General features: G+C 35.3%; 1 protein-coding gene across 2 annotated transcripts in view; it reads right to left on the reverse strand.

Annotated features, from left to right (window-relative positions):
• Positions 1 to 15,881, reverse strand: part of LOC102685231 (aldehyde dehydrogenase 1A1) — a 32,971-nt gene extending 17,090 nt beyond the window's left edge. For both annotated transcript variants that reach the window (XM_069187312.1, XM_069187313.1), the window contains exons 1-3: positions 15,694 to 15,881; positions 7,318 to 7,442; positions 911 to 1,015 (exon numbers count right to left, since the gene is read on the reverse strand). In XM_069187312.1, the coding sequence (XP_069043413.1) occupies positions 911 to 1,015; positions 7,318 to 7,442; positions 15,694 to 15,748 (285 nt within the window). In that variant the 5' untranslated portion in view covers positions 15,749 to 15,881. The remainder of the gene's footprint in view (positions 1 to 910; positions 1,016 to 7,317; positions 7,443 to 15,693) is intronic.
• Between the last annotated feature and the right edge of the window lie 2,050 nt (positions 15,882 to 17,931).

The following is a 17,931-nucleotide window of genomic DNA, read 5'->3' on the forward strand; positions in this document are numbered from 1 at the left end:
GTTTTAAATAAGTGTTTCTAAATGTTTCATATTAATATTACTGTATCTGTATATCGGTGTATTGGTGTTGAAGTAAATAGCTCAATGGCACAATTTAGGTAGACTTTCAAACTGTCAAAGTGCAAGGCATCAGGCTGAAGATCCTGAAAGGAAAAAAAGTTATTTTTTACAGCATCAAAAAAAAACTAAAAAGAAACAAGATAAGAGTAGTTCCAAATGCATTGAATTCAATTTTTGATGCCGTGTAACCTGAGTGGAGCAGAATTATTCATTTAATGTATGGGAGAATGAACACCTGCCTAACCTTTGAGTTAATGCAGGTATGATTAAGGTAATTCAGTTATATGACTTTGATTGATTAAACCTCTCCTACAGTTAACTTGTGGGTAATTAGTTTTGAACGCCAATGTCTGTGAGTATTTAGGCCATAGGTTTATCTTACCTTATGTGTAAGCCTTCAGTATGCTTCTGGTGATGAGAATAAGTAAATAAACTGATTATTCTTATAAAACAAAAATATATTGTTTTCCTTTCCACCCTTACTATTTTCTAGGAAAAAAATTGAAATAAACTTTACCATTTTTTATATGTTCGTCATCTGAGGATACAGTATTAAAAAAAGCCTCTACCACTTATTACTTTGTTTCAGAATCACTTGATTCTGTAATCAATTGACATGACATATTGAAAATCAAAATAATGTTCTTCCTGGAAAACAGTACAACATGTTTCTTTAAAAGAAAATTTTGTATGTATAATATATATATAATGGTAATCTATACAGTATATAATTTAAATGAAAATGTAATGCTTCTTTATTAAGCCAGAAAAGTATTGCCCGTCTTTTAAATGTACTGAAGATTTAATACACAACGATAAAGCACATTTGTTTAATGTGCTTATAACTAACCTTATCTCCTTCTTCCACTTCACATATCTTTTCTCCGGTTGCAGGATTATACACCTGGATTTTCCTGTTACAGCTGGACTCATGCCATTCATTGTTTATAAATATCTACAGAACCAAAGACAGAAGATATAAAAAAACAGTGTTGTGCAAATCATCTTCAGTGCTTCCAGATATAACACCAGAACACTTTGTGCACATGTAAAAACCAACTGTTGAAGTTTCACTATCCTTTTGTATAGTGTCCTTGTTGAATCATTTGTTTCTATGAAATATTTGTTGCTCTGATGTGAGCTCAGAATTTAATGTACAGGATAGATCTTTTGTCCACCAAATTAAATATTATAATCCATAATTAAATAAGTAGATTTTTTTACTAGTTATATAATGAAAAATATAACTGGAAAGAGCAGCAGAGTTTGAATACTCTACATTTTGTACAGTTGAAAATGCCAGAAGTGAACAAAATGACATCAGACAAAAGTGAAAATATATTTGCCTTTAGAATGACTATCAGCATTAAAATAAAATACTGAAATTTATACTGCATCAATTCTGCACATAGAAATCATGCTGTCCACAAAATCTAAATTTCAGTACAGAAACAGAAACGTATATGTACTGCTAAGAAGTGTTTATTTAATGTTTAAATTTAATCATAGATTCTAAATCAAATTTATAACTATTATACAATTTATATTCTGTTGTAACATTGTTTCTGATCTATGCATTGCAGTGCTCCCAGTTTCTTAATTAATTGCATTCAATTACTGAACACGAAATACAACTGAATTTACAAGCAATGAATAACATACTTTTATTTAAATTATTCTCACACCTTCACACATTAAGCACTACCTGGTAATGGAACACCAACAGGAGAGGTTATGACCTTTAGAATACCTTCTTCTCTGAGACTTGAATCTAATAAAGAAGCTTCCAATTAGCCATTGTACTGCCATTGCACTGCTAACTGATAACGGAGATCTCCAAATACTATCTGATAACTCCCTGTCATCCTCCAAGGACGAAGAAGGCTCCATGGCTGAAACGTTGTGTTTTCACTCTTCTCTTTTCAGCCTGGAATAAACCTATTACTTGGTCCTTTGCAGCCTACCCATGCTGATGCAGCTACCCACCTGAACTTATAAAAATAGAAGACTAGAATGTGTGAATTGATCAGTCCAAATCCGCACATTTTACGGAATGACTACTGAGTACAATTTGTCTTTTAAGCCAGATTTGACTAAAATTCTTCTGAAAATCGAAATACATAAAATCACATTAGTTTGTTATTATAAAATATAAGTGCTGTAGCTTGTTCAAAGAAGCTTGTTTTTTATACAAGACTATTCACGATTGACTGTTTCTTCAGATCTTATTTCTATATACTGTAGGTGATCTTATATTTATATTATAATTATTGATTCCATCATCTAACATGCAATGGAAGTCTTACTTATTTGTCTAAATTTATTCCTTTTGATGTACGACTAAACTGAATTAAGTAATTTGAGATTCTTCAGTCCCTTGTTTGGGCCTCTGTTTTGAGGAACTATTGGAGGAGTTGCGTCAGTGTGTTATAAATTACATTTCTTGTTTCCTTAAGTGCAGTCTATAAGATACCTGGATCCTGCCTTTTTAATAATTTTATGCATTATTAAAAACAACAATTGTTTAAATATGAGGTTGCTTCTGAGGACTACTGAAAAAACATTTATGTCATTTCTATAGGCAGGAAAAATATTTATATCCATCCATCAATCAATCAAAAATATATATATACTCATAAAATAAAATAACAATACCTCTAAACTTTTAAATGAGTCAATAGTAGTTATGAATGATTTTTTTTTTTAATTTAAGATTACATAGTTACATTCCACTGTACATAATATTACAGTACAATGTACTAAAATAGCAAAAGGATGAATCTAACCATGTGGGGTTTTCAAAACACAAAATCTTCTAGGGCGTGGACAAACTGAGTACGTTGATAAAAGGTCTGCTTGAACTAGAGGTTAGGTGTGTCAGCCACTACTTCAGGAACAGCATTACACAGCAGACAATAAATAATAATGTAATATAAATGCCTTGCAAACATTTACAGGTAATGGGGACTCCACTCCACCACCCCCACTAGACACCCCCCACCTGGATAATGTGACGGCAGTCATAGTGCGCTAGTATGCTCACCACACATCAGCTGTCAGTGGGGTGGAGAACACAGTGATGAAGCCAATTCATAGATGGGGATTATTAAGAGGCCATGACTGGTCAAGGCCAATGGAAAATTTGTACAGGACGCCGGGGTAACACCCCTATTCTTTTCAAGAAACACCCTGGGATTTTTAATGACCAAAGAGAGTAGGACCTTGGTTTATGTCTTATCCAAAGGAACGGCGCCTTTTCACAGTATAGTGTCCACATCAGTATACTGGGGCATTAGGATCCATACAGACTGCAGGGTGAGCGCCCCCTATTGGCCCCTCTAATACCATTTCCAGTAGCAACCTTTGTTTTTCCCAGGAGGTCTCCCATTCAGGTACTGACCAGTCTCACACCTGCTGAGCTTCAGTAGGTTTGTGAGTTGCAGGGTGATATGGCTGCTGGCATTTTCAGCATAGCTGCACAGATTTCTCACTTACAGCTGTGACATACTGAACAAGAAGCAATAAATATTTGTTATATGCACAACCTACTCCACATAATATTGAAAGAAAAAACAAAGCAAAAGAAAATAGATAATTAATGTAATAGAAAAATGTAAATTTTGAAAAGTGATAATTACATAAGTACTCAAACACTTTACTGTTAATTAATTTAGGTGCACACCTTAACATGACACACAATTAGTTGTACAATAATAGTGCTTCATGTGATTTAAGAATAAATTAATTGACTCTGTAAGATACCTTGATCAAGTAGTAAACTTCAAGTACAGAGCCACCCATGAAAACCAAGGAGCTTTCAAAACAACTCAGTGATAAAGCTGTATAAAAGTGCAGATTTGGAGAAGGGTATAAAACATTTCAAAGAGATAAATATCTCTTTGAGGACAGTGAACATTTAAGACAATTAAGACACCCTAACATCTCCTGTATCATTATGTCCCTCCAAACTGAACAGCCAGGCAAGGCCAAATCTGGTTAGGAATGGTGCTGTGAACCCAACAGTGTGTTGAAAGAAGAGTTCAGTATCTCAGATGGGAGAAAACGTCCTCTCGTTTCTGCAAACTACTAAAGTGATACTGCAAATATGTGGCAGAAGGCTTTGATCAACAAGAATTTGGAACTTTTTGGTCTGATTGCAAAGTGTTACATCTGACTCAAACCCAATGCAGTGTATCACCAACTCAACACCTTTGCTACTGTTATGCAGGGTTGTGGCAGTATTATGTTATTCAGATTGTTCTGCTTTCATTTTCTGGGTCTGGGAAGCTTGTCAAGACTGATGGAAACATAGATGGAGCAAAGTAATGGCAAGTCTTAAGGGGAAACCTGGATCAGATCAAAAACTGGGACAAAAGTTCACATTTCAGATGGAAGATGATTGAAAGCACAAGGTCAAAGCTACACTGGAATGCCTTAAGGATAAGAAAGTGCATGTCCTTCAGGGTCACTGTCCCTGTGAGAGGATGTGGAGGGACTTTCACCTGTAAAGCTGTCCCAGTACCCCACAGGAGGTGCGCTTTTTCACATTAAAACTGAGAGAAAAGCCAAAAATAAAATAGTGTCTTTTATATTGTGCACATTCAGTGAGTAAAGGACAAAAGAGAGGAATAGGCAAAAACACAAAACAAAACAGATATTGATAAGAAAATAAGTCAAGTTAACAGCCTTTTGAAGTATTAAAAATAACTACCGGGCTTATCATTTTGGTATAAAGTGACCTGAGGATTACAGAGACAATCAGATGTAACTCACTTCAATCTCCTCTAAACAGGAGAATTTGAATCCCATGAGCCCCAGTGTCGGTGATACTAAAGTACCCTGCAATGCGGGAACACGGAACCAGAGCATTAACTCATTCATAGACATATCTTGCATGAAATGAAAGAAAGACCTCCAGTAAAACACACACACAAAATACCAAAGAATTATCACATGAAAAAGTTTACAGTCTGGGAGCTCTCTTGAATAATTCAGATAACCTGGGTCAAGATGAACACCTCTTACCCTGTGAACATGTTTTCATCAACAACCGCACCTTGCGACCTTGTGAAGCTGAGAAAAGCCATAAACAAAACCAAAAGGTTTCCAGGTTAAGAGTATCCAACCAAACATCAAGGTAAGAACAAAAGTGTTTGAAAACTGCTTTGAAAATACAAACAACACAATAACGGGGACATATTACAGTACAACCAACAAATTTAAACTGAAGTAGGTCAGGTATTTTACAGACAACACAGGGATGAGCATTCAAGCGTTACAGTGGCCCAGTCTGGCCACTGACTTTAATTCTGACTTTAATCTTATTGAGAATCTGTGGAAGAACTTGAAAACTGCTGTGCATGAACAATCCCCAAGTACCTTGAGAAAGCTTAATGTGCCAAAAAAGAATGAGAAAATATTACACCAAGCTCCAGTGTGCAAAGCTGGTACTGACTTTTCCAACAAGACCTGAGTCTGTAATTGCTGTAAAACTAAATATTGACTTCAAGGGTCTGAATCCTTCTGTAATCAACATATTTTCAGTTTTTTATCTTTAGTTTTTGCTGACATCTTTTGTAACTTATCTCACCCTTATAAGTCTTTTGTTTGAGAATTCAGGTTTTGAACTCAACTGTTAATAAACAGTGAGCTCTTTGTTAATGTCTGTATGGTCCTTGGTTATTGTATTGTCTGCATAGACAGGACTGGTTATAACAAGAACACATGCAGATTCCACACATACATGTGCTGAAGGCCATAATACCACTCTAATACCTCTGTGCTACAGTACAAATGGGGAACGTCCTTGTGCAAAAAATATAACTCTGCAGTTGCAGATTTTGGATTTTTGAAGAAAACACAAACTACAGTATATTTAAAGATGACCTACACAATTAGCTGGAATCCCCATTCAATACAAGGATATAAAGGTTATCACATAATCTGACAAAATCCTAAATCTTGTCTAATTAGTCCAGTGTAAGGTTAATATATTTTCAGATTAACAGGGGACAAAGCTGTGTCTAAATAACTGCCACTTCCTACATACAGACCAGTACTTTTTAAATTAACACATACTGTACATAATCTGTTTTAAAACACAACACTGCAACATATTTAAATTTGCATGTGCATTATTCTCCACAGATTTGTTTTACTTTAATAAAGCATTGCGTAGTTTAAAATGTAATTATCTAAGCATCTCAAATCCAGTAACTGTCTGGAAATCAACTGATTTAATAGGAAATGTTTCTGGAAGCACTTTCATACAAAAGCAGTGAAACTACTGAAATTAACAAAGGTTTCAACTTATTCTAAGCACTAAACTGCATGAGGTCAAGTATGTGTAATGGCCTATTTAAGGGCAAACACGTATGTTTCCAAACTGAATAAACATGCTGAACATGAACTCAGATTACTGCAAAAACACAAGTAAAGTTCAGTAGTTTTTCTGTTTCTGAATGGATCGGGAAACAAGCTGAACAACATAGATGTCCCAGGTTTTGCGAATGACAGGAAAATCCATATTATTGTAACATCATAATGTGAAGAAATTTGAAATAATCATTAAAAATAAGAGTATAACATACTGTAAAGTATCTCCACATACAGTAAATCAAATATTTGTATTAATCATCACAGTGTAAGTTGAAAATTAAATAAGAATGGTTTCTCGATAAAATGTAATTAATATTCAGATAAATCTACAAGAAACAAGATATTAAAATTGATAAGGCTATGAATAATTTAATACATATACAACATAATATGCAAGGTATGATGTTAAGTTTACTTCCCTACATTTAAAAAAAGTGTTGATGATTATTTTTTAATTAATTAAAACAAAATTGCTTAGACTCTTTTCCAAAGTTTTCTTATGTCTGAAGTTTTAATGCATTTAATTGATTTCTTTCTATATAGGTGCATTGATGCTGATAAGAAATTGGTACAAGCAAGCATGTACTTGTATGAAACAGAAACTACAAGGTCAGGCTGTGATTTCTGCAATGCAGAAAATTTTTTTTTGTTGTGATAATTACTTGTTACAAATCCAATGATATAGTGAAGAGTAATAATTGATGTTGATGTTGACAGTTTTAAAAGACCTCTTTTGGAAAATTTCTGTGTGAAATGACTTTAATATCCTTTTGCCTTTACAACAGGAATAACTGAAACAAAAGCCAAACAACGAGCAGAAAGAACCAAACTCAAAGCACTCATGTTGCCTTCAAAGCATGTTCATGGGCTCATACTGACCTTAGTATACTTGATTTCCATATCATTAACAGGCAAGGGGAATCCTGAATCCTGTTGAGCTGCTCCAGAGCTGGGTTCATGATTCTGGCTATCTCCAGGTGCAGTAGTCATGTTGTGTTTATTTCCTGAAATACAGGTGAAGCTGAAAGTGTTAGACTTGTACGTCTTGCTAGAGCTGCTCGGGACAGTAACACAAGGTAAGCACACCAGCTACAAAGGTCTATTTGCATAAGCATACCTGATTGGACAGGACTGTAGACCTAATGGAACTTTGCACTTTACTATCAGAGATCTTAATTAAATCACTGCGTTCAACAGGTGGGAAGCTTGTAAACTTTTAGAAACAAAATTAAATTATCCTCCGTTATCTATTTTACTGTTTTTAATGATAACATTTATTTTTTTAGCAATATAATTAATACACTTGTTTGTTTTATATTGTTTGAAAAAAAAACAAGATAAGCAACCAAAGAATCTTGCTGGTGGAGCACTTTTTGCTGTCTGCTTGTACTTGTACACCTGTACTTTGGCTGAATTTGTCAAGGCCCATTGTTCAGAGAAGTGAGGAGGTCAGCAGAAATTGCACAAATACAATTCAGAATAACAGTGATGCCAGTTGGGGAAGATACCAACATGGAACCAATGTATATCTGCATCACTGCAGGTTAAAAAAATGTTTACTGCTTTGCTGACTGTTGTAATTAACCTAGTAAGAGATAAAGAATACATTACTAAATTTAGAAAACTGTGCATTTTTGCCCATGGTATATTACATTAATGCAACTCCAGTCACAACAGCATTAGGTGTCAGTACTGTAAACACTTCAGTAAACTGAATTAGTCTGAGGTTCAGTTGGACATATTCTGAGATCACATAGGCCATAAATCTTAACCTGTACTGTATATATTGTAGTATTTCTGTAAGTGGTCTGAAAAGAAGGAAATTATTACAAATGAAATTGTAGTACCTAAAGATTCAATTTGTACTGGTAAGGTATTCAAGATATGTAGAAAATGTCAAGCAGATTGAGAAGCCTTGGTTTTCATCAATCTAATGGAACATGATAGCTACCTGAATCATGATTTCAATAGACTTCTCATTGGAAAGTTGAATTGCCTGCAGTTTTCAGTTGTAAGGATTTCATCATTTAGAGCCTTAGAGCCATGGTCACTGCCTAATCAACCACCACTCCCTGATAAAACTCAAAAGCTCTGCCACTCCTTTATTTACATGTCAAACTTTGACTTACTTTAAAACTGTGAATGGACTCAAGGTCAGAACCATTGATTTGAACTTCAAAGGCATTCCTAAATCACACAGTGACCCATTAATTTGTGAACTACTCTGAATGACCTACATTTACGGAAGTCTATTATTCTGGAAGTGAAAGAATGCTCTTGGAAAGTTAACAATTTAAGAGATTTGAAACTGTATCTACAGTCTCAAAGGTATACTGTCATAAAACCCAAGGTGTATTTCAAGATAAGGGTAGAAGCTGGTTTTCTGACCAGTTAGCAAGAAAGAAAACTGGAGCACAGAACCTACTGTACATTTTAAGTTTGGTTTATATGGTTTGAATATTTTGCAGTAATTGGAATTACAAATGTAGTTTAATGACCTTATTAGTTTTTTGTTTTATATAGATAAACACTGAGCTATAACACAAAAATGAAGAATTTAATGTAAAACAGATCACAAAATGAGAATATTCAGTCTATGTCTGTGGCATTTTTGAGACAAAGAGTATCAGTAGGCATTCAAGATATACTGTGCAGTTGTTAGGTACTTACAATCACACTTTACTGTTACCTTCAGTGGTGCCTTAACCTTTAGTGGATTTCTAATAATTAAGGCACAATCTGTAATTAGGGTACAGCAGTTTAACGGTCAGCTGAAACTAACTAATATAGCTTAGCAAGTAGAATAATATAAATAACTCAGGTAGTATTAAGGATAACAAAAATTACACTGCCATTATCGTCACCAGGTAGTACCTGAAAGAACCTATTACTGAGACTATACGACTGAATATAGAATCAGATCACTTTGAAGCTGAAAATGTTATTGACATCATTTACAGATTTTTTTTATTTTTCGGAATGATACTGGTAATGTCTCTGTGATGTATGCTGACCCACAGACCACCAGATGCAGCCCTGAGTCAACAAATCTCTTGTCCATATCTGTACGTATCACAATGTTTTGGTGTGTGGAAGCCCTCTGGGCTCCTAGGATGAATCAGTGGTCCTCTTGCAGAGGAGCCACAGTCTTAAAATCAATGAATCTCACAACGGTAATATTTGCACAGTCACTTCAGTTCCTTTTCCTCTCCTTCGGATTGATTCTTCAGTCTTCAGTATGACCATCAGGAGGGCCAGAATTGGTAAATTCCCTTTTCAGCACTGCAAAAGTCTCCACTTTCCTTTTCTTACTCTGGAACATCCTGACATGCTTAACCATGTACGGCCAGGCTTCCCCTTTAACTGGAATAAATATGTTCAATGTCTCCTTGGAGACCTTTTGCTGTGCCTTACTCAGCTTAGCCTTTTTAATGCCCAGATGTTCAGCTACAGTACATTACAGTAATCAACATTCCTATTGAGACTCAGGAGCTTTAAAACTAATTTCAGGAATAAGTGAATGAATAATATCAAATCTTTGAACAGCTTGCAACTTTTTTTCTCTAAGATTCACAATTCTTTAAACCTTTACTGACACTGCAAGGCTATCTGCTGATGGAACGGAAGTCAGAAAACACCTGTGCTATCTAAACTCACTAGAGTCCGTGCTTCTTATCTCCCCAAACTGCAGGAGCTTCGATGCAGACTTGATCATATACAGTACATCTTACTGCTAACATACACTGTTTGCTAATCCTTTGGAATGTTCAGTTCAGTTCCCCGCAGGGCCAATCAAATGAGCCCTTTTCCGCTTGTGGAATTTCATTCCACAGGATACAAATCAACCAATTAAGACAGATGTATCCAATTTGCATTTCAGCAGGAGTTTAACCAAAGTCTTAGCTTACACCATCACATTCCCTACTCTTCCCCTCTTACTTCACTCAAATGTTTTTGAGTGACACTGGAGTGAAAGGTTGGACTTTCAGGCTTGACATACTGTACCACCAAGGTACGCGTATCCCACTACTAACACCATGAATGTGAGGTTGGTGCTCCCCAACAGTTGTGATGGGAGACAGGCTCATGGGACTGTGCCAAAAACAGAGATGTAAACCCTGCAAATTTATGTTGGGAGGGAAAAATTAGTTTTAAAAAAATTGGAAGGGAAACAGCGTAGACAAAAAGATAAGATTCTTCAAAATTTTGACCATGGGTCTACCCTTTGTCAAAAAATATTGTGGTAAAAATTATTGAAAAAATGGTTTAATTAAAGCCAAGAATGATAAACAGGCAATGGAATAACTGTTAAAAAAGTTCAAATGTCAGCTGGAAAGGGATTACAGATGTCTAGGTTTAACCTTCAAGGAGCGAGGGAGTTAGCAGTACAAAGTTTAGTTCTCATGCTACTATCATAACGCGAATGTCCACAGATGTGGGGTTTAAATCCCCTTTCTAATCATGTGAAAGATACTAAAGTATTCCTCATGGCGAAGCTGTAGTGCCACAACAACATGTGGAATAGCTCTGCAGTAATACGATTAAGCTGTACATACAGTATAAAATACAAAGGAAGGTATAACAAATGAATAATGCACAACTATGGCAAAAACATAATGAACTTAACTAATACACAGAGTGTGCTTTATAGGTTATGGTTAACCTGAAATGTAACTCCCACCAATATAATGCGATATGGTTATGTTGGTGTCCACATGAGAAACTGCAACCAGGTGAATGTGAGCATAAAATAATCCTGGAATTTGGTTTTCCTGAGTGCATCTCAGACCAGACCATATAAATATGTACAGTATATGTCCAAATATCCAGGGACATGTGCCACCTCATCATAGTCTCCTGAACTAAATGAAATAATACAGTATGCACAAAGAAATACAGAATTAATCCTATATATTCTAGTGAGGTGCCATACTTTTGATTTCTTCATACTGGAAAGTTATTTTTTTAATTTCCATTAAGTAATTTTGATACTTGCCAGGACTGAAATTGCATTATGCTTATGGCATAAAAGCATTCATATCTTTTGAATGGAGCCATTTTGATCAGTTTTTGTGATCAGTTGAGTGGCTTTGCATTTTACCAATATCTGATAGTGTGCAAGAAAACAAATGTGGACAAGCAAAACTGAGAGAATAATAGAATGCGCTGTAGCCAAGCACATTAAAAATGTGTGTTACCTGGTATTTATAGTTATAGATTACTGTATAGGATTTTAGTGAATTATGCATTGCAGCACTTGACACAACCAGTTGAGATTTATTATTTGTAATTATTTAGACTTTATTGTGAATAGTCCATTTCAAAACACATTATGAAGTGAGAGATGATAATAATAATAATAATAATTGCTAACACTTATATAGCGCTTTTCTGGACACTCCACTCAAAGCACTTTACAGGTAATGGGGATCCCCTCCACCTGCCCCACCTGGATGATGCGACGGCAGCCATAGTGCGCCAAAACACTCACCACACATCAGCTATCAGTGGGGAGGAGAGCAGAGTAAGAGGGGGATTATTAGGAGGCCATGATTGGTAAGGGCCAATGGGAAATTTGGCCAGGACGCCGGGGTTACACCCCTACTCTTTTCAAGAAACGCCCTGGGATTTTTAATGACCACAGAGAGTAAGGACCTCGGTTTTACGTCTCATCTGAAGGACGGCACCTGTTTACAGTATAGTGTCCCCATCACTACACTGGGGCATTAGGACCCACATGGGCCGCAGGGTGAGCACCCCCTGCTGGCCCCAGTGACAACTCTTCCAGCAGCAACCTTAGTTATTCCCAGGAGGTCTCCCATCCAGGTACTGACCAGAGTCACCCCTGCTTAGCTTCAGTGGGTTGCCAGTTGTGAATAGCAGGGTGATATGGCTACTGACATAATTTGGACAACGTTCCTCTCAGCTTGTGCATAAGAAGTAATTCATTAAGTAGCCAAGAACATTTAAATCACAGCCACAAAGGGGGCTTGTGTTTTATCTCTTTCTGCAACATGTACTAGTACAGACTCTACAGGAACAATACTTATAGCCTGACCCTCTGTCTAAGGCAGTGCCTAACTGCAGTTCTGGTCCAGCATCACCCTGTGGTGATGTAACTTTGTAGAATCTGGTGTGTGCACATCATGAACCATTGTTCAAAACAATGGAAAAAGCAATGAAGGAGGAAAGTACCATAAGCTTTTGATTTTGCAGTGCAAAAATGTGTCAGGTTTTAGTTTCAGTTATGCATTGTCATTCCATTGACAGTGTTTGTAAATTTCCGCTGTTAGCTGACTGAACATTTAAACAAAGGGTATGATCAGTTTTGGAAATTATAAACAAAAACCAAAGAGCCTTCTCAACTACAACAAAAAAAATGTCGATATCTCAGATTTATTTACTGCTGTAGGTGGATTGTAAACACTGCTGGCTTTGTGCAATGGTAATAGTGGGGGGTGGATTTGTCACTTATCTAGAACTCCTCATGTCTAGGCTGTATGAGTCTGTTCCTGAGATACTTTTATCTAATTCTTTGTGGGGAAAAGAATTAGGTGTTATGAGAACTCATTGGACAAGCAGCTAATCATTAACATCTTTTTTTGATAACTGGGGACAACATCAGCCCCTGTTCTACTGAACAAAACCTTAAAACTAATTTTGTGGATAACTCTTCTGAGCTGCTGTTTTGGATAAATATGAAATGTATGCAAATTAGTGAAAATGTAATTGTTGAAGATTACACTCAAAATGTTGTCTACTCAACAAAAATGTTATCCAACATTGAATGAAATTAATTGAAACAAAAACATAATTTGAAATGTTTAACTGTCATGGATAATAAGGTTTCATTTAACATACTGTACAACAAGAGTACATTTTCCTTCAAAAGCAGAGAAAAACATGCTCTTCAAAATTACAGGTTTCTGTTCTTAGTCCATCAAATAATTGATGATGCCAACTGTAAGGCTGTCTCTTTTTAATTACTTCAGAAATAAACACTTTGTAACATACACTGGTCTGTTCCCATTTTATTTCAGTTGCTAAATTTGCACATTAACAGGAAACTTCAGAGATTAAGATATAATGTACATTAGATATATTAAGATTTCTTTTTTTAGTTCTTTTTGTTGTATTGTCATCAGGTCATTTGGTATCTATCTGACCATATTAAATCAATTATGATTAACAAATCGATAGAATCTCATGTTATTTTTCTTGTGACAGAATATTGTATATTATTCAGATATGATGTAATTGTTTAATAAGTATGATTTAGTACTACAGGCAGCATGGGGGCACAGTTGTTAGAATTGCTGTCTTGTAGCACTGAGGCCCTTAGTTTCAGTCCTGGGGTACTGTCTGTGAAGAGTTTGTTTGTTCTCCCTATTTTTCCTAAACACGTTCCTGTTTCCTCTCAAATTCTAAAAACGTACTGATAAGTTAATTGGCTTCTGGGAAAACCGGCCGGGGTGTCAGTGTGTGTACGATATGCCTATGTTTGTGGCTGTGTGTGCCCTGCAATTGAGAGTGGAAATGTCTATTTTGATTTTAAAGAAAAATGCAGTAAAGATGCCAGAAAGTAGTAGTGGCTAAACTAATGCCATGTGCCCTGTGCATCATAAAACTTAGCATTCCATTTAACTGTAGTACTATGGTAATTAAAAAACACACAGATAACAGCTATATGTTGACAATTACCAATCATCTGAGTCTCCACAAATGTTATCACGCAATGTGTATGCGTCATTTGGTGGATTGTGAAAAGGTGGTGCCTGCCAGGAAACTCAGAAATTTGACTGCATCCAAAGCTGCATCCATCAACAACTGGGGTAAAGGTTTGCAGGATAATGACAATAATTCATCCAAAGCTAAAAATATCAAGACATTTGCACTTTGTAATAGGAGCCAAAGGGAGACACTAACCACTAACACAGTGTACATGAATGCTTACCTGTTCCTCAGGTTTTCTTTCGTTGAAATATCTATTATCTTCTACTTTGTTTTGTTGTTACATTGCAGTTTTTATCTTTGTTCTTTGTTACTTCATGTTGTATAGGTGTTTGGCTAAAATCTTATTGACTGCTTTCTCAAAATCAAGAACTCTGAACATGAATCAGCAAAGCAAACAACAGGAAAAGTGTGTATTCTTCTGTGTCAGCAGTGCTGCACATGTTGGCTACTTCATTGTTTTTTCCCAGTGCCAAAATATGGGAGGCCAGTTTAAATTAACAGATTGTGACAGAGATGACTCTGTTGATGAACCTTGAAAGGTTTCTACTTTTTCTTGCATTTTTTACAAGAGAATGCTAGTATAGTAAATGTATGTTAATATTTCATACACTTTTAGATTGAAATGCCTTTTATTAGCTCATGTTTATCAATTAAAAAAACACTTAATTCCTTAAGTTAATCATTTTGAAACATTTTGATGTTTCAAGCACATTTTAAGAATATATTTATTACAATCAGTTTTTGTTACCAGAAGCCAAACATTGGAATATTTTGTTGTATTGCATTACAAAGTATTTTAAAGATGTGAAAGACTTTCATTTAAAAAAGAAAAGTTGAGTTAATTTAGCATTCTACCAGGCAGGTGAATGGGTAACCCGAGTACTACAGTATTTTACCTTCAGTATAAAATTGCTACCTAAAGCTTAAGGTTTTACGCTTAAAGGTAAAGATAAAGGTGTCACCCTTCTCTTAAAGAATCTTCACTGTAAATTGCAAACTTTATTCAACAGATTTTCTAACACTCTAGGATATCTTTATGTATCTCACATCAAGTAATTTGTCCTCCAAAGTGGAAAGGACAGAACCTTTGAATGAATATTACAAATACAAAAGATTCTGAGTACGATATTTCATTCAAAAAACATGTTTAACTTTTTCTTACAGTGTTGCACAATAACCTGACTTTATGTTGAGACACTTTTAACTTACATTTAAATTGCAAAGGGTTAAAAATGAAAATTGATTGAAATATGTTCTTTGTCCTGAACAATCTTCCGCAGTTTAAACATATTCTCTTAAAATTTTGGAATTTCTAATTATTTTGAAACAGTACCCTGTTTCAATAATGTCATTTTAAAAATAACACAATGCTAAACCAATTCCAGGAACCCACTTAAAAAAGTTGTAAAACAATACTCAGACTTTCTGGTGTTCAACTATTTCAGCGATTCTCTGAAGCATGAAAACCGCTTACATTCTGTTAGACAAAGACAACTCACTAAACAAATATAAAACTCTTACCTTTGCAAGCAGAAGTTTTCCTGGTTCTATTGTTTTCCACTTCAATTGCTGACATAGCTCTGAGGTCTGTGTGACACTAAAAAAATACACCCATGTTAAATCCCTATATATACACTTGGTAAGGAGTCCACTTCTTACTTCAAGCTAACTTTATCAAGTGGTGTTACTCATAGACGCAGATGCTTCAAGCAAACACTTAATCTGCATTGAATTGGAACCAATTCACATGATTCACTTGAAAAGGAAGCTTATTGTACATAGCTAATGAAAATACCCGCAGCTATTGCACGTACCATTTATTTCTCTGACCATGTAATATGTATTGTCGTTTTGACGTGTGGGCCATTTCTTTTCTTCCAGCACCTCCACATCAATCTAATCCACTTATTTTTGCCAAAAGGGAAATTTAAAAAGGAAGGTTTTTACACTACATCAGAATTTGCACGCCAGTCGCAAGACAGTAAAACTAATAATTGGGAAGATGTTAGCTTTGATAAGGGAGCCCCACTGGTTTTCCGTCTCCCTAAAACAATAAGAACACATAGTTACGTCTGGTCCTCTCCTGTTTCGGGTTGTGTTGCCTGAAACATTGGAGTCTTTTCAAATGTATTCACAGACTAGGCCAACATAACCTTCATAATTAACCCTAGTTAAAATAATGAACTGCTCCTCTGTGTGATGTTTTAGAATTCTGTAATACAAAACAAAAGACATGCCTGTTTGTTGGGGTTGCTTGTCTTTTAGTTATGATATACCTTTCTGTGATGAAGAAAATATTCATTTGTTCTAGGTAACATGTTAGTTTTTACTTTCTAGCTACTGTTTCTTTTAATTTTATGGTTGGCAAGCAGACTGCGTATGATGAAAATTAAACAATGTTGGAATACACAAGTCACAGATGAAAGCTTTTGCTACAGAAACAAGAGGAAAAATCCTAACCTTTATTGTAATGTGGATAACAAGGATTTATGTCAGTTTCTCTGATGATCCCTATTAGTTTTATAAAAGATATAATTATTTGCAATTAATAAATGAGTAATATAACCTCATGTTTTCTTAGGGCATCTTAAAATATTTAACAAGCTGTTTTTGTTGAATTTCTTTTATCCTTTTATCATGTTAATGTGTGGGATGAATGGAAGGAAACACAATGACAAACCTAAAACAAAACCTGATTTTCTCCAGAGATTCATGTTGATAGGAGTATAACAGTAGTTTCAGTTTCGTCTTTATCAGTGCATAGATCGTTTTGTTAACATTGCTTTATTTTTGACTTTATATTTGCTGACATATGTGCAAAGTTTGCATTAATTGTAATGTGCTGAATTGTACAGCACTGCTAATGACATTTGGGAAGCACTCTCTGTCGCCAGCCCTTCTGAAGGTGAAATGAAGCAATGGGCTGAAGGAGGTCAAAGGAGGTGTTTTGTCCTGACAGCTGGGAGTGTTGCCTGATTGAATCTGAATGAAGAAGACATTTCTCTGGAAGGAACAAGAGGAACAAAGCAGATCAGCTGGCCTGAGATATACTATAAGACTGGTAAAAATGAACTAAGAAACTGTAGAGTAATACAAGCTGATAAATAGTTTGGTAAGTGAGCACTGTATTCTGAAGTAGCAGTTTGAGAAAATGACTAGAAAATGCATTTTACAGCCTTTGGTAAACACAGAAACTTAGAACTATACAGATAAAACATTCAGTCAAGTGGCAATTTCAATTTTTGTTTCATTCTTGCTTGAAAATATGACTGTCGCAAACATTATAGTTTGCATTATAGTTAGAGACTGTTAGAACATTATAGTTTATTTCAAAATTATTTTCGTCAGCCTCTGTAAAGGTAATTTGGCAGATACTTTGTTTGCATGCAACAGAGATTAAACAGTTCAGGTTAACTAACGTTTTGATATGAAATTAAATATATATGTGCAGTGTTTTATATATAGATTTGAATTTGCTTTCCTAAAAAAGTTTACAGGTGTTCTACTAATACATATTGACACACTTGTATGACTATGAATCATCTCTTGAAATCTCTGAATGCACTGTAAGAGTTTTGTTCTTTTTGTCAGATTCAGGTATAGCACTGCTTTTAACTCTGTCTCTCTCTGTCTCTCTCATGTGTCCTTTTATTCACAAAAAATATTATCTCTCAACATAGCATTTATAATTCCAATATAACTGTAAGAGACTATTAAACAGAGTGCCCAACAAAGATATTACAGAGAGAAATATAAGGT

This window comes from Lepisosteus oculatus, chromosome 3 (genome assembly GCF_040954835.1).
Source record: "Lepisosteus oculatus isolate fLepOcu1 chromosome 3, fLepOcu1.hap2, whole genome shotgun sequence".
Lineage (NCBI taxonomy): Eukaryota > Metazoa > Chordata > Actinopteri > Semionotiformes > Lepisosteidae > Lepisosteus > Lepisosteus oculatus.